The sequence below is a fragment of the Merops nubicus genome, unplaced genomic scaffold (assembly GCF_000691845.1).
Source record: "Merops nubicus isolate BGI_N331 unplaced genomic scaffold, ASM69184v1 scaffold15005, whole genome shotgun sequence".
NCBI lineage: Eukaryota > Metazoa > Chordata > Aves > Coraciiformes > Meropidae > Merops > Merops nubicus.
In genome coordinates, this window is record NW_008611606.1 from 18640 (window position 1) to 40356 (window position 21717).

At 40.6% G+C, this 21717-nt stretch overlaps 1 protein-coding gene across 1 annotated transcript; it reads left to right on the forward strand.

Annotated features, from left to right (window-relative positions):
• Positions 1–3884: 3884 nt before the first annotated feature.
• TSHZ3 (teashirt zinc finger homeobox 3) lies at positions 3885–8668 on the forward strand. The gene has a single exon (XM_008941266.1). It carries the CDS (start codon positions 4050–4052, stop codon positions 7074–7076), a length of 3027 nt encoding a protein of 1008 aa, XP_008939514.1. The 5' UTR covers positions 3885–4049; the 3' UTR covers positions 7077–8668.
• The last annotated feature ends 13049 nt before the right edge of the window (positions 8669–21717 follow it).

The window sequence follows — 21717 nt, forward strand, 5'->3', positions numbered from 1 at the left end:
AGGTAATTCCCTCTTGTGTGGAAATGAATTGCATTATCCTGCAGCTTACTGTTACGTATTGATATCAAATGTGTTAATTTCATTATTACCTGGCAGTTTAGTTAATAATTATAACAAATAATAATGAGGGAACTGTCTGTTCTCGACCTCTCTGTGGCTGCACTGGCAATAAATTTCTGAATCCCTATGATATCCTCATCTTCTCTAGAAACTGAGGGTCACACCAGGGAACTGCTTCCCATTTTTTGTCAAACACTATGTCACAGTGACACCACTGCTCAACCTGCAGGCAGTTTCCTGTGGATTATGGTGCACCTTGAGATGTAAACGAAAAACTTTTTTGAGAACTGCAATTTTTTTCTTCTTTCAAAAACACCAGAGCCATCTAATTTCTTTCGTTTGCCATTCTTATTAACTTCTTTTGCCACTACAATTGCCTTTGAAGTTGTTTTTTTTCCCTCAGAGTTTGCTGTTGAGGCACTGAAAAACAGTCTTAATGATGTCCTGATATTTCAAAAAATTATGAACGTTTAATAAGAAGGAAATGGCTGAGTAAAGATGGGCTGGAGACAGGGATTCTGAAAGACAGTTTCTCCACCAGGCAGTGAATCAGTGAAATAAAATTTTTATCATTACCTCCTGTTTTATTCTCTGCTTTCATAGTCTCTTTGCTTTTTCTGTAGGTACTTAACCAACAAAGAAATTTCTCTCCTACGGGCCTTCTTGTCCTTCTTTCTATTCCCTTCATCTGTACTCAGAATAGAGAGCATCTCTCTCCCCTGAGCAAGATCTGGTGGGGCAGGCAGGGATCAGAGGGCTGGAGATGGGCTCCTTCCCACAAGTACCTGCACTGGATCCTGTACTCCCTGCTAGCATGGGACTGAAGTGTGGCCTTAACTCTCTCTCCTCTTTTATCCCACATGCTGGCAACAATTCGGTTGGGTTTTCTGAGGAGGAAACGTGTCAGCCACTGCAAATTGACCTGTAGTGATTGGCACCTTTGAGTAGGTCCTGAGTCTGCTATCACAGGCTGGTCCAGGACTTGTTGAGTCACCTTATATTGCCCTGAAGGCAAGTGATTGGGTGACCAACTGATCACTGGTGTAAACTCCAGTTTGGGATGGTGGTTTAAGTCTTGGGCGAAGATAATTCCTTGAGCATCCTTTGCATAAATCTTTGGTTGAAGAAGTTGTGGGTAATGTTTTGTTTCCCCCTCCTCTACTTTGTGCAGGGCAAAGAGGGAGTTGTTCAAAATTGCAGATTGCCGGGTTAAATTCCATACTGTTGTTTGTGCCTCCTTTCCCACATTTTTGGATCAAAAACTTATGTTACAAGTTGGCTCTGTAACAGGAGCTTAGGAAGGAGAACAGCTATAGAGGAGGCAGGTCCTGGTTAACACGCAAATATGTTTGAGAGTTGGTGAAAAGGGCAAAGAAAGCATGAAAGGTAAATAGATTTACATTTAAATGAGCCTCATGCTGGAGGTTTTCCCTAGTGTAAAAGTCACTCTCTAAAAAAACTGTGAATGTGACAATACAGGTGTTTTGGTTCAAACAAAATTCATAAGATTTCAGCAGTAAGGGAAGTAAACTTCCAAACCATGGGTTTCATGCTGTCATTCTTTCCTTCCATCCTTCCTTATTTGTATCACTAGGATATGGTGTGGTTGAGAGAGAGGTACTTGATAGCCAGTTGTTTACACATTATCTGTAGTTACTTAAAATTTTTCAGCTTTAGAGAGTAACTTGAACTGCTTTGGTCTTCTTTGCTAAAGTTTTCGGTGGAACACGATGGCACAAATAATCAAGATGAAAACCAATCTGTACCATCCAGAGGGGAGGGAAAGTATTGAGTGAAACCCACCTTGTCAGATTCTTTGTAGTGGCTCCATTGCAAGTGCTTGCAGAAAAGGTGCAGATTCCTACTGCAAATTGCCAACACGCCTGTAATATACATAAAATAATATTTTTCAAAATATGCTTTTGAAAAAGCATAAAATAAAGCAAAACAGCACAGCTCCATTTCATTAGAGTACGTACAGTTCTTGTTAAAGAGTGATCTTTGTATCAGCATCCTTGAAACATCTTATAGTAAAGTTTTTAACATAATTCTTTCAAACTGCGTTCTCCCAAACGTTAAAAATAGGGCCCTTGGTGCATGAATTTTCTGCATTGAAATTATCTGAGCCAAAATATCACTATTATGTGTTGCTCTTTCGTGATATGTTTGTGCTTTCAAAGGTTTAGCTTCTGAAGATCAGATTATGACTTTCCATGCTTGGAGGGAGATTCGCTATCATGCATCCATGTGAAAGAACAGTTGTGAATATTTTGTGTTACCTAACTGAATGAAGAAACACTCCAAGTGAAACTAAAAGTCTGATTTCATTGTTACTTTAACAGTTGTTTCTTCTCTTGTGGTTTTCTGATAGCATTTAAGCATTTTTTCCTGAAATAAGTTTGCAAAGCTCCATACTGTATGTGTGCTATCTACTGTACTATTCTACATTTTTCACTCTGTCAGTTAAAGTCTTTTTGGGGTATAAACTATTATCTTCTCTGCACTATTGACTGAATAAACAAGCTATAGATTATTCAATGTCTTTAAGATACAGATACCCACACATCCTGGATGTGTTGCAGGGAAGGTCAAAAGTCAAATGTCTTGAGCCATAGACTCTACTAGAAATCCATTTTTTCCAAAGTTTATAATTGTATTTGTGAGAGACTCCAAGCAAATTTTAAATTTCACTTGAAGAACAGTCATATTCTATTTTAGCTTTCTTGCTTAGCTATAAATTAATGCATTACCTAGAAGTAGATAATTTTGATCAGTTAATGATCCCTCTCTTAATATTTCCTCAGTTTTGTTGCCTAAAAGTAAAACTTGGGTAGACAGTATTTGTAGAACATGCACACAGAAGCACCATGGGAGGAGAAAAAAAAAAGTGTTTCCTGTCATTTCCCAGCTACCCTGTTCAGGAAGAGTATCTTAGACTTACATCACCAGCTGCATTACTTGAGGTTGGCTGGGGGGAAGCAGAAAGACAGGATCCCTGTTGAGTGTCCATGTAGCTTATGCTGAGTAAATATTGACAAAGTAGTCTAAAGAGCAAACACTTTGACATTTGTAAGGTCCACTGGAAGGTCTTGTATATATTTATACAGGAAGAATGAGTACAGCATACCAATTTTCTTGAACTAGCTCCTGACATAATTCTACATGGGCTTTCTTGTTGAGAAAGGTATGTTTAAATGTGAACGGGTCATTTGCTACACCCATTATGAATATCCTCAAACTGATCTTAGTGAGTTGTTTCAAAAGGTTGCATCACCTGCTTTTACTGGTTCCTCCTCTAAAATGTGGTACTACTAATCATGCTAACTTAAAAAAAAGAAATTATTATTGTAACTGATTTTTTTTCCCTTTGTAGAAACTTTTGGTGTTTGTTATACTCTATATTTGTTAAAGATTGAGTCACAAAACCATAATGAGCAAAAAATACTTGCTTAATTTAAATTGTGAATCTGTCTGTTAAGAAATGCATTAGGGGTAGGAGAAGCATAAGACATATTAATTGACAGACAGGAACTGCTGTCTCTGAGGTTGATACAAGTAATTTATTACTTTAGAAATGAATGCCACCTCCAGAATGTGCTTCATTAATTTCAAATTTAGTTTTAATTTCAAGCTGTTGCCCCTTGAGAAGAATAAGGTGGCAAATTATGTTTGAAGAGCAGGTTTTTTTTCTTGCTCTGAAGAAACGCTAAATTTTAACTGTTTAATTTTACAAATAAGTACACTTCTTTGGCTAAAACACTTAAGCAAAAGTATGATTAGCAGCAACTAACTTATATTTTTTTCTCTTCATAATAGCCTATGTTTCAGATGAACTAAAAGCAGCAGCACTGGTGGAAGAAGATGTGGAACCTGAAGAAAATGCGGTTGATGGGGAGCCTTCAGCAAAATATGCATGTCCAGAGAAAGACTTCAGTAAGAACTGCCAAAGCTACCAAAACTCTCCAGCAGCTGAATTTTCTAGCCATGAGATGGACAGTGAGTCACATATCAGTGAGACGAGTGACCGCATGGCAGACTTCGAGAGCAGCTCTATCAAAAATGAGGAAGAGAGCAAGGAGGTTTCGATACCACTGGAAGACTCTACTGTTTCTGATAGTTTAGAACAAATGAAAGCTGTCTATAACAACTTCCTGTCTAATTCTTACTGGTCCAATCTCAATTTGAACCTTCACCAGCCGATTTCGGAGAAAAACAACGGTAGCAGCAGCAGTAGCAGCAGCAGCAGTAGCAGTTGTGGAAGTGGCAGCTTCGACTGGCACCAGACTGCTATGGCTAAAACGCTGCAGCAAGTTTCTCAGAGCAGAATTCTTCCTGAACCGAGTCTTTTTAGCACAGTTCAGTTGTACAGACAAAGCAGTAAGCTTTATGGCTCCATATTTACTGGAGCCAGTAAATTCCGCTGTAAAGACTGCAGTGCTGCCTATGATACTTTAGTAGAATTAACAGTGCACATGAATGAAACGGGACATTATCGAGATGACAACCACGAAACTGATAACAATAACCCCAAAAGGTGGTCCAAACCTCGTAAGCGTTCTTTGCTTGAGATGGAAGGGAAAGAAGATGCCCAGAAAGTATTAAAGTGTATGTACTGTGGTCATTCATTTGAATCTCTTCAGGATTTGAGTGTTCATATGATCAAAACAAAACACTACCAAAAAGTGCCTCTGAAGGAACCTGTTACACCCGTAGCAGCAAAAATCATCCCAGCTACTAGAAAGAAAGCACCACTGGAGCTTGAACTTCCAAGTTCTCCAGACTCCACAGGTGGGACACCAAAAGCAACAATCTCGGATACCAACGACGCGCTTCAGAAGAATTCTAATCCTTACATTACACCAAATAATCGCTACGGTCACCAGAACGGTGCCAGCTATGCCTGGCACTTTGAGGCGAGGAAATCTCAAATTCTGAAGTGCATGGAGTGTGGGAGTTCACATGACACCCTGCAGGAACTCACAGCTCACATGATGGTGACGGGACATTTTATTAAAGTCACTAACTCTGCCATGAAAAAAGGGAAGCCAATTATAGAAGCCCCAGCGACACCAACAATAACGTCTTTAGTCGATGAGAAAGTCCAGTCTGTGCCACTAGCTGCCACCACCTTTACGTCTCCTTCCAATACACCTTCTAGTGTTTCTCCTAAATTAAATGTTGAAATAAAAAAAGAAGTAGATAAAGAAAGAGGCATTGCTGATGAGAAGGTGAAAGATAAAGAGAAGTCAAGCGAAGATGAGGAGAAGTATGATATCTCCTCAAAATACCATTACTTGACTGAAAATGACCTAGAAGAAAGCCCTAAGGGGGGATTAGATATATTGAAGTCTTTGGAAAACACAGTTACGTCAGCGATAAACAAAGCCCAGAACGGCACTCCAAGCTGGGGTGGCTACCCCAGTATTCATGCTGCCTATCAGCTGCCTAATATGATGAAGCTGTCATTGGGTTCATCTGGGAAGAGCACACCACTAAAACCTATGTTTGGAAACAATGAACTAGTCTCACCAACTAAGAACCAGCCCTTGGTGTCTCCACCAAGCAGTCAGACCTCCCCCGTGCCAAAAACAAACTTTCACGCCATGGAAGAATTGGTGAAGAAGGTCACCGAGAAGGTGGCTAAAGTGGAGGAAAAGCTGAAGGAGCCTGAAGGAAAGCTTTCTCCAGTGAAGCGTGCGACGCCTTCGCCGTGCAGTAGTGAAGTCAGCGAACCCCTAAAGGTGGAGTCCTCCAACGATGGTGGCTTTAAAAGCCAGCAGAACAGCCCGGTCCCTCAGAGAGATGGTTGCAAGGACAGCCCGACTGTAGAGCCTGTGGAAAATGGGAAAGAGCCCGTTAAGTCTGTTGTAAGTTCTTTAAGTAGCAGCACAGCCATCATTACTGATCACCCTCCCGAACAGCCATTTGTAAATCCATTAAGTGCACTGCAGTCTGTCATGAATATTCACCTTGGGAAGGCAGCAAAGCCTTCTTTGCCCGCTTTGGATCCAATGAGCATGCTTTTTAAAATGAGCAACAGTTTGGCAGAAAAGGCCGCGGTGGCCACCCCACCTCTACAGTCCAAAAAACCAGACCACTTAGACCGTTATTTTTATCATGTCAACAATGACCAACCCATAGATTTGACGAAAGGCAAGAGTGACAAAAGCTGCTCTTTGGGTTCAGCGCTTTTGTCATCCACATCGACATCTTCTGCATCTTCTTCATCTACAGTGACAACGGCAAAGACATCTGCAGTCGTGTCATTCATGTCAAACTCGCCGCTACGCGAGAATGCCTTGTCAGATATATCTGATATGCTGAAGAACCTGACAGAAAGTCACACATCAAAATCTTCCACACCTTCCAGCATATCTGAGAAATCTGACATTGATGGTACCACAATAGAGGAACCAGAAGAGAGTACACCAGCTCAGAAAAGGAAGGGCCGTCAGTCTAACTGGAACCCTCAGCACTTGCTCATACTGCAGGCCCAGTTTGCAGCTAGTTTACGGCAGACTTCAGAGGGGAAATACATCATGTCAGACTTGAGCCCTCAAGAAAGAATGCACATTTCCAGGTTCACGGGACTTTCCATGACCACCATTAGCCACTGGCTAGCCAATGTGAAATACCAGCTCCGAAGGACGGGGGGAACTAAGTTCCTTAAAAATTTGGACACCGGGCACCCGGTGTTCTTTTGTAACGACTGTGCTTCACAGATCAGAACTCCTTCAACCTATATCAGTCATCTTGAATCGCATCTGGGTTTCAGGTTAAGAGACTTGTCCAAACTGTCCAGTGAACAGATTAACAATCAGATAGCACAAGCAAAGTCACCGTCTGAAAAGCTGGTGACGTCCTCTCCAGAGGAAGATATCGGAACTGCTTACCAGTGCAAACTTTGTAACAGGACTTTTGCAAGCAAGCATGCTGTGAAGCTTCACCTTAGTAAAACACATGGGAAGTCACCAGAGGATCATCTTCTGTATGTTTCGGAGTTAGAGAAGCAGTAGCGTTTGCTTTTGATTAAAATAACTGTAATTTGCTTTGAGGAAAACTGTCAAAGACGCCTTAAAGCTACTGTTTAGTTCTTGGCACATGTTCTTATTTTAACTCCAGAGTCACTCTGGGCTGAACTGTTTTGTATAACTGTACAGTGTTTAAATAGAGGTGCATAATCAGCTGTTGTTACTGGTAAAATATGAAGGTTAAAATGCAGTGGTAAGTGTTTGGAACTTTGTGTAAATTGGATTTAGTTGCTGTGCATCCCTCTGATGCATCAAGCTGCATGCATTAACAGACAGTTTAATTAAGCATTTATAACTAATTCTGGTGCACTTTTTTCATGTGACCTAAGTGTGCTGGTATTTCTCACCCTATAATCTTTAGCCCTCTGAGTACTTTGAAGCACTTTTGCATTAATTTGGTAAAACTGTATGGATGTGGGGTTTTTTTAAACCCTTACCATCTTAGTTCCAATTCCTAATATGAACCTCCATTTATGCAGAGGTGTCTCACACCTTGAAATTTAAAAATATAATTTTCACATTGAAACATAGATGTATATATTGTATAGATTTCAAAATCTCTTATGGAAAATGTGATTGTGGTTAATGCCATTTTCTTTTTTTTTCAGCCTTTTTAGCAACCGTGGGTTTTGTACCTGATAAGACCCAGGTATAAACTCTACCTATATATAGTGTATATTTCATTTTTTTTAGATCTAATGGTTTTTCTTTTCCCATCCAAACATTGTAAATTATATGATGAAAGATACCACAGATAGCATTTATAAAGTATTCATAAACATTATTCTTAAAGCAAAGTATGTTTTGTTTTGTTTTGCTATACAGTACATCTATATTAATAGAGGTTCATGTTTAAATTATGCATATTTATTAGTGTCGCTATCATTTGTTTGTTTTGGTTTTGATTTTTTTTTTTTTTTCTTATTTCTTTTAAACCATCTGAAGAAACAGAAGCCACGGACTGCATTCCTGGCATGCATTCTGACTGTTTTGCACAACATTACTTTTAAAGGTATTTATTAGTAAAAAAAAAAAAAAATAAATAAACAAAAAGAGAAGATTCAAAATAACTCAGTGCTCAAAGGGTTAAATCTATTTGAAAAACTTGTACTGTATTTCCTAAACATTGATAAAGCCTTTAAAATGTTTGTACTGTAATACTTTGCTTAAAAAGTTATGAGGCATTCTGTGATATAACCTCTTTTACTTATTTATAAGCGCTCTTGGTTGTTATTTCCTATTGTAGAATGCCTTTTTATTTCAATTGGTAACTTTCTGTTTTGTTCTGCCTAATTATTCTCCCAAGATTCCATACTGCAGCTTTATCTTTAGGCATATGAAAGGTAACCCGTGGTTACCAGCACACTAAGTGATTCTGTTCGTCTCCATTTTTGGCAGTTAATTTGCAGAAGTAACTGACAGCTGACACCATATGAGAATCTATGTATAAAATATTGGCATGTAAACAGCACAGACACTGTAATGCACTCTGTGCCCTGTTTTGTTGTTGACAATGAAGCACCATTATATGACTCTTCATATAACCTTTTTTTCTACAGCAGCATTAAAATTGTCTTTTTGCTATAATTTTGTGTTGCGTTCACAATTATGTCTGAAATGTGCTACGACTAACGAGCACATTAAAATTAAATTGTATGCTATCTGTTTATGACTGAAGCTTGAGTAGGTTTCTTCATCTGCCAGGTGCTGGCAGTCAAAAGCTGCACATAAATCACTGGAGTTTTAGTGAACTTTAGCATTTAAAGAGCAGGGTAGCACTTATTCAAAGGCTGCATTAACAGATTTTTTTTCCCCCTGAGAAGATAAATGAGCATTATAACTCCTTTTTAAACATCAGGTAAGGCTGGCTGTGAGGACAGGGTTTATAAGCAACGTGTGGCAAAGCAAATAGGTGTTTTGGTGTGCTGTCTGTTCAGGCTCGGGCAGATTCTGCTGCTTGCACGTGTTCCCCCAGACGTATTGAGCCTGCAGGTTGCACCAGTGGGTGTTGCACAGCTTAGAGGATCCCTTTCCATCTACCCAGCGTTTTCAAACGGCAGGAGTAGGAGCATGAGACTGATGGCTTAAACTTGGTGGTTTTGAAGAGAGTCCTCTGATGGCCCTCCCTGCTCTTGTACAGCATTCACAGCAGACAGGGAGAGGGGAGGAGCTGAGTAAACATGTGCCAAACAAACCGAGCAGGAGCATTTATATGATAATGACAGACTTTTACTGGTGTTGACAGGTCACCCCATCAAAACCACTGAAAACGATTTGCATCTCTGAAGCACCTATGTTACTATGCGTGTAAATAATGTCTTCTTCCAGTCAGGTGAACTCAGAGTCTGGAGATGGTTACATGGGAACCAAAACCACCATTACAGCACTTAAGAGTCAAGTCTCAAGTAATAACTAGCATCCAAATGTGAAGTGTGTGGTTGCCTTTCTTTTTTAAAAACATCCACTGTCTTCCAGTAAGCAACTATTTAAATCCCCTTTCCTTTCCTTTCCTTTCCTTTCCTTTCCTTTCCTTTCCTTTCCTTTCCTTTCCTTTCCTTTCCTTTCCTTTCCTTTCCTTTCCTTTCCTTTCCTTTCCTTTCCTTTCCTTTCCTTTCCTTTCCTTTCCTTTCCTTTCCTTTCCTTTCCTTTCCTTTCCTTTCCTTTCCTTTCCTTTCCTTTCCTTTCCTTTCCTTTCCTTTCCTTTCCTTTCCTTTCCTTTCCTTTCCTTTCCTTTCCTTTCCTTTCCTTTCCTTTCCTTTCCTTTCCTTTCCTTTCCTTTCCTTTCCTTTCCTTTCCTTTCCTTTCCTTTCCTTTCCTTTCCTTTCCTTTCCTTTCCTTTCCTTTCCTTTCCTTTCCTTTCCTTTCCTTTCCTTTCCTTTCCTTTCCTTTCCTTTCCTTTCCTTTCCTTTCCTTTCCTTTCCTTTCCTTTCCTTTCCTTTCCTTTCCTTTCCTTTCCTTTCCTTTCCTTTCCTTTCCTTTCCTTTCCTTTCCTTTCCTTTCCTTTCCTTTCCTTTCCTTTCCTTTCCTTTCCTTTCCTTTCCTTTCCTTTCCTTTCCTTTCCTTTCCTTTCCTTTCCTTTCCTTTCCTTTCCTTTCCTTTCCTTTCCTTTCCTTTCCTTCCTTCTCCTTCTCCTCCTTCTCCTCCTTCTCCTCTCCCTTTTTTTATCTCTTTCTCTAACTGTAAAGGCCACTATCACATCTTCAAAAACGTTTTGGACTGCGCTGCTCGCTCTGTAGCGAGTACTGCTGAGCAGATCCAGTGAATGGGATTAGTGCTTAGGGCTCTGGGTTTTTTCCTCCTCTTTTGGCTCACAGTTGTAGCTGATCTTAAGGTTATTTGTGTGTCAGTGCGTATGGCCTCAGCTCAAATTCCAGCAATAACATTGCTGCATGCCATTTTATGGGTTGACTATACTATCCCAGGAGCCCCCCTACTTATTTAGGAGAGGCAACCTGGCCAGCTGAAGTCCTTCACGAAGCCTCCTGGGTGGCTGTCCACATCTTTTGCAAATAGATGATCTCAGTCTGAACGCAGCCCAACTTTTTTACCTTTACAGCAGAGAATTCCTCCTCTGAAAATTATAACAGCTTAAATATAGTGTTTGGTTGCAAACCAGAAATTCACACATAAGGAGGCTGGCGGATTATTGCATAGATTGTCAATCAATGTATTTTTAAGATGCACCATTGACTTATAATAGTAATGCTGAGAGCTCTGTGCGCAGTGCTGTTATCTGGGACACGGGAGGGAGTAAAAGCAAGAGACTAGAGAGTCTTTTGCAGTGTTCCTTATTCTTAAAATACAGACAAGGGGTCGATGACTGCAAACGCCAAATACTGCTGATGTAACTGGAGCTAATCTGGTGAAAGTCAGTTCCTGGGCCTGACTTATCTAGGTCTGAATGTGCAGTGAGGAGATGTGCAGCAGAAAAACTCAGGGAAAACCGTATCAGCGTGCACCAAAAATTACTTCTTAATACATTTTTAAAATACTCTTGAAACTTTGCAAATGAATGGCTAGTCAGCATCTACGTATCCCAAATTTATTAAAATAAAGTTCAGCTTGCATTTCAGAACCTCCAGGACTGGCATACCAATGTGATTTCACATTATAAAGAATTTAAAGAATCAATGAACTAGAATAATGTTCTTTTCATCCATACACTGATATGGATATTGGCATGGTAACTATTAGTGCTAACCAAATCACCAACCTAGCTGTGTTAAGATAATTTTTTTCCTATTAGACAAACGTGAAAGTATGGATGCTGGATTTTAAAATAGGCATCTGAATTCTGACTTTTGCTTTGCATTTGATATTTTATTTAGAAATATGCAGATCAAGCGAGAGAGAAAACAAAATGCCTCAGGAAAGAGTTTAAAGATGAAATTGTCGTGGGGTGGGAAGAGCTTTAAATCACAGGTGTATAAAGGTGACCCTGGTCTAACCCCACCCAAGTAGTGGCTTGTTGCAGCATACTGTATATCTTCCAGCCATCACATTTATGCAGTATCTTAAAATAACATTTGTGATAAATGTGCAATTTAACTAATTTATGGTGCTATGATGTGCTCAGGGCTACATGCGAGATGAAAATCTTAAATGGAGCTTGAACAGCTCACTTCACAACAAGAAATCAATATGCCAGATCTTCTAGAGCTGTTCACTGGAGTCAACATTTAGGGAAAAAAAATAAAAAAATAAAAAAAAAATCAGTGAATGTATCTTTAAGTTTTAGTAAGTAGGAAATCTATAATCAGCTAAAATACGACATTTAAGCTGGCGTAAGGAACTGTTTCTGAAACCAAAGTCTTTCCAGAATCTTCATGATGTTTTATTTTTGTATTACAATCAAAAGTATATTGTTTTAATTAAGCAGTTACTTTGTGGTAAACACTATGTGTAATTTTTTATCCAAACTGAGGCAGATTAGTGTTTGTGGTAAACACTATGTGTAATTTTTTACCCAAACTGAGGCAGATTAGTGTTATCGATAGGGGAGTTCTCTGCCACACTGTAATATGTCTATCTATCTTGCTATACAAAGCTAGACACAGATATGACTCTGCATTTTATGACAGAAAAAAAAATTGGCTGTACTTTGGGGTTTAAAAAAATACTGGCATGTACTGAAAGGAAGAACCTTCTTTAATTTTGCAAGTTCTTATTTCAGCTGCAACAGAAAAAGAAGTAACTGTGGTGCAAGTGAAACAGAGGTGACTGGTAATAAAGCTAAATTTTGTATTTTAAAATATACCTCCAGAGAGCCTTATATATATTTCCTAGAAAAATATCAAATTATTACATTTATTTTTGCCTGCTTTGTTCGGGTAACTGTTATTACAAGAATATGTTGGAGCTTTGCTAGGTGGTTACCTACAGAGCTGAAATACAGGGAATCGTCACAGAACTAGAATTTATCAAACAAAGTGGAAAAAAAAAAAATAGAGTTTCAAGATCACCCAACTTTTAAAATGTCACTGGATTGTCCTCTTGGCAAAGGATGAAAATAGCTCTTAATACTTGACTGGTCAGTCACTGTTTTAGCAGTGGAAATACAAACGTGTAACTCCCTTGGGTATTGCTAGTAAATAGAGTGTCCAGCAAAAATAAATCAGTAAACTCTCTTTTCCTGAGTCTTTGTGCCAAGAGGTGCCTCCCAGCCCTTGGTTGACCTGCTGTAGGTAAATGAAAGAACGAGAAGCAATTACTGTACTGCCACCTTGCCATGTGGAAGTGGCTCTGTTGCTCAGGGTGTGGTGGCAGTGAATTTGGTTGAGTTTTCAGTAATTATCCTATAATAATGAAAAGCTCGTATACATTTAAGAGTATTTGCTTAAGTCAGTTTTTTACCAGTGAAGGAAGAAAGAGTCAGGGTCATTTATGGAAAGGAGCAGAATTCTGTATTAACACACCATTATACAGAAAGCACTGGAATAATCAGTGAGGTTACAATCTGTTCTGAGGCTTTGGTTTGGGGCAATAATTTTAAATGTTCAGCATGAAAAAGATGAGTTAAGTTTTATTAATATGTAGCTCATATACTGTGTCCATTAGTACATACACAAATACAGCGATGGTGTTACATAAATTCATTATTTACATGTAAAAACAATCTTCCTTTATACTTAATATCCAGCTTATGTGTTAGTATGGTGTTTTGTTTACTTGTTTGTTTTTCAGCAGTATGTTACGACCTCTACGTGGGACACATTAACTTCCTTAGCAGCTGTTGCTTGGTTCACTCTTCCTTATTTATAGCTTAAAATGCATTTCTGCTTAAATAATCTTTTAAGAGAATTAAAATCAGATAGACTTCTGGGGATAGATGGGTACATCCAGACCCCTCGCCACATTCCTATGTATAACCTTTATTGAAGTGAAAGTGTGCAATCGTTCTTACTGGTGTACCAGTGTGCCCATCTTTCATTGTAGGAGCATTTAAAAAGTAAAATTAAGAATTACAACGTAGGGTAGCTATGCCAAAAAAGAAAAACCACAAAAAATTTGAGTAATAATATAACAAGGCATTTTCTGTATATCGTGGTTTAAAAATTCTTTGTTTCTGGAAATAGGAATTGTAGTAGAGCAAGCAAAAAGAAGTAAAAATGGCAGTGGCAGGCACGGCTCCATTTCCCAGCCAGTGGTAGAGCTCTTCACAGCTCATGGTGATGTCTTCCATGCCTAACGATTTGCTGCCCTTTGCATCACCCACTGCAGAGGTGTCACGCTAGGGTGAGGATGTGCATTTCTTCCCCTGAAGAAACACTGAAAACGTTGCAAGTGGCATCATAGACTTTGTAACCCACCCGTGAGCCGATGTTCTGATTTCTTACCTCTGGATGCCTGAATTAAGGACTTTGGTCACAAGGGAAATGAACTTCAAATGATTTGGCAGTGTGGAAAAGCCTGCGTTAGACCTGTCAGCCCCATTCCACTCCCCGTGGAGAAGATAGTGTCCATTTTTATTTTTTAAAAAAATATCCGTAGTGTAAATGGAGGGAAGGTAACTTTTAAATTTTTGCATAAATTAACAATGAAAAATACTTCTTTATTAAGCTTCACCATATCACATTCATTCTTGCAGGGTAGGAAACCGGGGACATGTTTATAGCCATCATAATTGTGAGTTAGTGACCTTTCTAGCCAAGTGAAATGAAATTACTTGAAAATGGAATTCTTTTTAATTGGCGCGTTTGTAGGCGGTGGGGAGAGGAAGGGGATTTGCTAAAGCCTGTGTGCAATAGAAAGCCCGTGAGGAACTGTAAGAAAAGCCAGAAGTGCTCAGATGTAAGCCTGTGCAGAGAGGGAGAATGAGGTAGGTGTGTCAGGAAGAGGAGTCGTATTCTCAGCTTTTTTTTTCTCTTTCTAAACTGGAGGTACAGTCGCTGCAGTTCCGCCTCGGTGCCCATGAAACCGAGTCGGCAGAAGCTGAAGGACTCCGCTCCTGAAAGCCTCATCAGGACTTGTCATCGCTCTAATGAATATCATTTAAATTGCTTTGTATATTGGTGGAGTTTGGATGTCGATTTAATTTGTGCATGTGTTTGAGTTCTTCTGCTTGGCTAGGCTAACAGAGAGCAACAGCCTAATGAAAAGTGAGTTGGTGACAGTGTGATGAGCCCCAACCCAATCAAATGTGTTTGAAGGGCTGTTTTGACAGGGATCTTAAAAGTAGATCTAGAAAAGAGGAGTAGTGCTTCAGTTCAGTACAATTCTTTCAGGCTAAGATTACTGCTTTTTGTACCTCTGAACGGCTGGAATTTTTGTCTGTGCACTCTGGCTTATGCTAAAACATGAATTCATCACAAGGTTGTGTTTAGAGGAGCCCAGAAGAACAGGCTCCCCTTATTAAATGTCTCTGGAAATTACTGGAGTTAAAAGACCGCTTAAAAAAAAAGGCCTTTTTGGGGTACACTACTAACTGGGCAGCAAGAATTGGCTTAACCAGCAGTTAGAATGTGCATCTCCATCTCTAGTGCTGTGCTGCACAGGACAGATGGGAAGAACAACAGGAGATGAGCACGGGAGGGCAGGGGCTGGTTGGCCAGGGCCAGCCGTGGGCCTCTCTGCATTCATCCCCATTTCCCGCGCCGGGGAGCTGAACGGCGCGGAGCTGCAGAGAAGGGCAGAGCAGGTGGAGAAACTGCAGAACGTGCTTCAGTGCTCTCTAGGCATTTGGATAGTTTTGGGACAAGAAAAACTAACCAGCAGCAATTCAGACGAGCTGTGGAGAGGAGGGTAGGTGGGGCTGAGAAAGTTCTCTCCTGAAGGCTGTGGCTGTGCGATACGGAGAGAGGAGGCTCCCGGAGGGCACAGCCTGGGGGATGCAGGCAAGGCTTGCTCTCTGCATGGGAACCTGGTCTTCAGGGGGCGCTCTCTAGGCATTTGGATAGTTTTGGGACAAGAAAAACTGACCAGCAGCAATTCAGACGAGCTGTAGGTGGGGCTGAGAAAGTTCTTCTCTCCTGAAGGCTGTGCGATACGGAGAGAGGAGGCTCCCGGAGGGCACAGCCTGGGGGATGCAGGCAAGGCTTGCTCTCTGCATGGAAACCTGGTCTTCAGGGGGCAGGGACACTGCACTCAAGATACCATAAACTCACCTGAGTTATCACACTTGGCACAGACACAGTCTCACAGGAGGATTACTAGAAGTGAGTAAAATAGCCACATCAACTCTATAAATGAAACTAATTCTTCCACTCCCTAATACAATATTCACTTTTTGCCTCCTACATGTGCATTTGGAAGATGAAAGAAAAATAGGGCCTTGGTTTTTTTTGTTTCCCACCACAAAGACAAAACAATTTCCAAAACAGCTGCTGTTGGAACAGGGAAGCAGAGACTAGCACTCCTCCAGTGGTTCTGAAGACTGCAGAGCACTCCTGTGTGGTAGCCTGTACTTCAAAATGGACACCAGGATCCTAAGCATTAAATAAACAAAATACACTTTTAAAATTTCATGTGAAACCCCAACAACAAAAGATCATGGGAGGGAAATCGGGTTACAAGAAAAATCTACAGTTTGGATACTCTTATCTAAGAGATGATTAATACATCAGATAAATTGTTCAGCAGTGGTTCATGCAAACAGACCCTCTATAATTCTGCCAGAGTCAGTGAGATCAATGTGCTCTGCTGAATGATTGTGGCACTGACCACTCAAAAGAAAGCACCTAAGGGCAGCTGTAACTTATGCTGATTTCATACCCTCCATGATTTCAAAATATATGAGATTCTCCAGTTCCCTCTGAACCCAAGCCATGTATAACCCTCAGGAGATGCTTGCTCCTGTTTTGGGAGTGAATGTGACCCTTTCTTTCTTCATTGTCCCAGGTTTTGTAAATGCCCTGTTGCCTCTTTTTTATGTGATAAGTGTTTTAATACAACCATCACCCCAGACAGACTGGTTAAGTGAATAATTTGAATGACAGGGCATCAGTATGCCTCCTAATTTTAAGGTAAGATTTGGGTAGGGTGTGAAAACACACACACACACAAAAAAAAAGTATGATACAAAAATGTATGTAAGGTTCCAGCAAGAAACTATTAGATTAAAAAAAGAAAAAAATCACAAATTCAAAGCATGCGTTTGAGTATTTAATGTTAAAAATATAAATTAGATATTGAAGAATCACAAAGCACCCACTTGTATTTCCTTAATGGGGCTTTTATGAAAGGCACTAGAAGAGGTTCCAAGGAGGGAGAGATGAAAACAGCGGTCTCAGCAGCGATGGTGCATGAGCAGCTTCTCAGGAAGCCCCGAGCAGCAGGCGAAACCACACCAACCCACAGGTGCAGGCACCTTAGACTGGAAACAGTTCTGATCCCACAGAAACACTGGCTCATCTCATACTCCCTCTTAGACTTGTTCCTGCACTCTGAGAGCTGATTTAACCCCTCTCCTGCTGGACACAGCCTGGAGCTTGGCACTCTGCTCTCTTTGTAAGCGACGTGCTCTGCGGTCACATTTTCCTCCTTGCCTTGCTGTTGGCCTTTTGCTCTGTTTTCTTGCAAACCTTCCACACCTCTCCTCTGAGAGGTTGGTGTATAGGGATGATAAATGCCAAAAAAACTATCAGAGGCACTCAGCACCTTCCCACTGAAGTTTCTGACCCCTCTGCTCTACAGGGCTGTTCCCTGGGTAGAAACACTGCTGGGCACGTGGGCTGCCCGACCAGTAACAGGGAAGGTCTGGTGGCCAACTGGGGAGTTTTTGAAGCTGGTCAGACAATACAGCAACATAACCAAGTATCTAGCAATTAAATAGTCTGGAGAGTAGCTGAAGCATCTGTGATATCACCCTTGGCTCACAGAGCCCAGATAGGTGCAGCCTGTCATCTGCTCAACGTCCCAGCTGCAGGTCCTCTCCTGGAGCTGGAGACCACAGCATTCCAGCTTGCAACCTAGCAGCCAGAGTTCTCCCTTCCATTCACACTTTGTGCTGTTCTAGAGGAAGCTTTCCCGTGGGCTGAGCTGCTCCCTGCCTCTCAGCACGTGCTCCTTCTCAACCCAGGCAGAGGGTGTCCCCCAGCATAACTTGGCACAGACCCCACAAGCCCTCCTGCCTTCTGGAGAGCTCCAAGAACTCAGCCCACCACATCACACATGCAGGTCGTCACCTGCCAAGGATCTAGGTACTCCTCAGCTGGCAGAAATTTAGGTGCTTGCTGAGTTAAATAGAAGCTGAGAGTTGGTTTAGAGAGTATCCTGTGTGGTGGGCAGCTAAGGTGCCTGTGTCAGCACCTTTTGGCTTTCCCTGCTGGTTGCTCTCATGGAAGTACTGCTTTTTGGACTTTTTGTAGTCTCTAGTGAAGAATTCAAGTCCTACAAGCTGTTGCCTGTGAGAAGTTTGACTTGCAGACCTGTCGAAGAGGTCTTATGCTCATTTTAACGTTCAGCCTGAGATAAAACTTGATGAACTGCTTTAATTATAGGTTATTTTATGCGTTCCCCTGTAACTTTGGCTAACATCTATTTAATAGTGAGTACACAGCTTTTCTTTCCCACCCACAGCTTTCTGTTGGTTTGTCTTTGTTTGTTTGTTTTTTTTGTTGTTGGTTTCTTTTGTTTTGTGGTTTTTTTTTGTTTTTAATGAGTTTTTAATAGAATTTTAAAACAGCTCAGCTGCGCTTTCTTATATTTTTAGGTTCACAGTAAGACTGTCTATACAACAGCTCACAAAAGAAGTGGGCTTTTTTTTTTATTGTTTGTTGTTGCTGTTGTAAGTGGGTTTTTTTTATTGTTTGTTGTTGCTGTTGAGGCAAAGTTGTCAGTTGATACGGGCAAGCAGGTGGCGTGACACTAAGTATACATGACAGTATGTATGTAATACCATTTTCTTTAAGGAAGCTTGTATGCTATTTCTCATTGTTGAGCTAAAGGTCAGGGTGTCAGGTGACTTCTGCAGCAAGAAACCATTCTCCAAGCTGCAAAACTTCTGCTGAAGTTGGTGACATTAAGAGAAAAATGGAGGCAAATTGGAGAGAATCCAGAGGAGATCAACAAGAATGATTAGAGGTTTTGCAAACATGACCTAGGAGGAAAAGTTAAAAGAATTGGATTTGTTTAGTCTAGGAACAAGAAGTCTTAGTAGGGACATGATAACAGTCCTTAGCTGTGTTTTTAAAAAAAAAAAGAAGAGTTGTTATAAAATGGATGCTGATCAAATGTTCTACGTGCCTATGAAGAGCAGGACAGAAGTGAATCAGCTCAGTGTGCAGCAAGGAGTGTGGAGATTAGATTATCAAGGGAAAGACAGCTCTAGCTACAAGGTAAGCAGGAAGCAGCTTGTAAAGGAAAGTGTGTGGTCACCATCACTGCCCCTTGTGACAAGCTGACCTGGGTGTTCTTGACCTATTTATGCTGCAGAACAACCAGATGTTGAACTTTGAGGGCTCCTGTAGCCTACAAGCCTTTCTGAACATCTCGGGTAGATGTGACTATTGCAGAGAGCACACTTCTTTTCTGCAAAGTTGTGGCCACTTTCCTGCCATATATTGGTGATGCTTATTTTCATTTTAGCTACTTCCCTGGAGTTTTCATGTCGCTTCTGTCAACAGTTCAGTTCATCAGGGGTTTTTCGTATGCTGCAAGGGAGGAAACACTGGCTTTCCTTCTTTTAGCAGAGGGAGGGACCTACGTGGCTTAGCATCACGTTGCCTTGGCTAACTGTTTTTGACAGGCAGTGAGTGGCCCTGCATTTTGCCACTTTACCCTGTGACTGCCTTCTGTGCTCAGGTGAGGTTGCACTCTTGTGACTCTGGTACGTAGAGTTACTTTAGACACAGCCTCATTTTTTTTTGCTGGCGGAGGCGTTGAGGTTTGTACATCAATCATAGGACTGAGTGGCTTGCCCTTGGAAAAAGGGACCCTTCGCTGTTTTTTCACTAATAGGACAAACCTTTCCAGTGTTCCAGTGCAGACTTTGGGGTTCTCAGATGAGCTCCCTCATTTACACTTGTAGTACACACTTTGTGCAGGTAACAGGACCATTTAACCCTGCCATAGGTAGTACAACACACCCTCCAGCACAGCTGGAGTCCCAGTTACTCCTCAGGGAAGCCTATTACAGCAGCACAATCCCAGGTATCAGTAATAAAGTGTTTTAAAGCCTCATAGGAATGTTAATAAGTTTGAAATAAACGTGGCATGTTAACATTTGGGGCCTGTTAGTAAATTTTACTTCAGCTTTTAGTCCTCACTGTCCTGTTTTCAGCCATGGCTCACAATTTCATAGGGTTTCTCCAAGCATGGACATAGGGAGAAGGATTTAAGTGCAAAAATAACTGTTTAAGGCTGAGGTCTTCAGGGAATAGACACGTGGGACCCACGGAAGGTCCCTGCCCTGCTGGGGTGTGGCTGGTGACCAGGTGAAGCACTAACCACTTCTTGGGCAGCTTGGCCAGCGACAGGGCACGTTGCACACAGGATGCCTCTAATTTTTGCCTTCATCTTTCCTGGACAAGGTATTTCAGTTATTACACTTGACTTAAGGCTCATTCTGTGAGGAAGTACCTCCATCTGCTTCTCATACAATTTTTAAGAACATTTAGGATGTTCTTCTTTTAACAGGCCTTGGCCAGAGAATTTAAAAATAGTTTGTAATGCGTCTGAAAATTAGGAGGACTGTCTTGGTCTTTGGTTTTCTTTTCTTTTTTAATGTGTAGGTGTTTTTTTATACCCATAAATATTCCATCTCTTTTCAGTAGAGTAAGTCCAGGCCAGAGGGAGCAGTGTAGGTCTGTCCAGGCTCTGGCAGGGGAGGAACAGGGTTAATTGCTAGAAACCATTGATTGTAACGTGGCTAACAGTGGACCAGTTAACAGAGGAAAATGAAACTATTGAAATAATGATTTTTTTTTTAAGATGAAGGATTAAAATTACAGTTAAAGGCCAAAACTTATTATGTGACTTACTAAATGTCATTCAGATTTGGCTGTTGCTCAAGGACCGATGCCATATTTAATTCTAGTACAGTAACTTTGGGTCTTGTGCTGTGCCCACAACCATCCTATCTAAGAAATGATGGCATTGTCAGAGAGAAGGTCCATGGAAAGGACAGAATGGAATGGGCAGGGTGAGAAAAACTTATTAAATGTCATTCAGATTTGGCTGTTGCTCAAGGAGCGATGCCACTGTATCCCATATTTAATTCTAGTACAGTAACTTTGGGTCTTGTGCTGTGCCCACAACCATCCTATCTAAGAAATGATGGCATTGTCAGAGAGAAGGTCCATGGAAAGGACAGAACGGAATGGCCAGGGTGAGAAAACGTATTTATTTTTATATTTTTCAATGAAAAATGGAATCAGATGCTACCTTCTTGCAAGTTATTGTTCCTAAGCTTCAGCCAAGGCTCTCCTGTGGTGTCAACTGGTCTGGTCCTGGGGCAGAACCTGAGGTGTACAGACCTCCTTCAGTGGCAGATCTCCCACTTTTGGGGTCCTTCCTATTTTGTTTGCCTACTGACTTCTGTATGAGGACCAGCCTGTACTTCTCTACTGATCTGTATCACTAGTGATATGTTTTATAAAAACACAGGCAGTTAATTATTTTCCTAAAGAGATACTGTGTTCTAGCATTCAAAATTATAACAAAAAATAATAGGTGTTACAGGAAATCAAATTTATTTAGTTCAGTTCTCTTGAATGTGTTGTGTATCAAGACCTTCCTGCCACTAACCAACCCACTGTTAAATCCGTCCAAATTGATCTATGTTTAGCTATTCATTTTATGTCTATTAACTTGAACAGAACATTTATTTGGCTTAAATTTTATTTTCAGTAGTGGAATGTATGTTCCAAATACAAGCACAGACGATTTGCTAGGATTTAGTTAGGAGGAATGTGGAATGTTAGTTTACAAAGATAATAACTGAGCTATTAAAGCCAACAACCCCTTTAAAAGCAAACATACCATTAAAATATAGGAACAGTTTATAGTGTAAATAAAATTGAGGATATGGATTATTTAAAGATAAAAAAATTTAGGGGTAGCTATGAGAAAGTTGAATAAAAACATATTTAATTGCACCACCCTTTTTTTTTTTTCTAAAGTGAACTAAAAATGGAAATAAGGATGACAGTTTATGGGCAGGGGGAGAGAGCTGCACGGAGAGTGATGT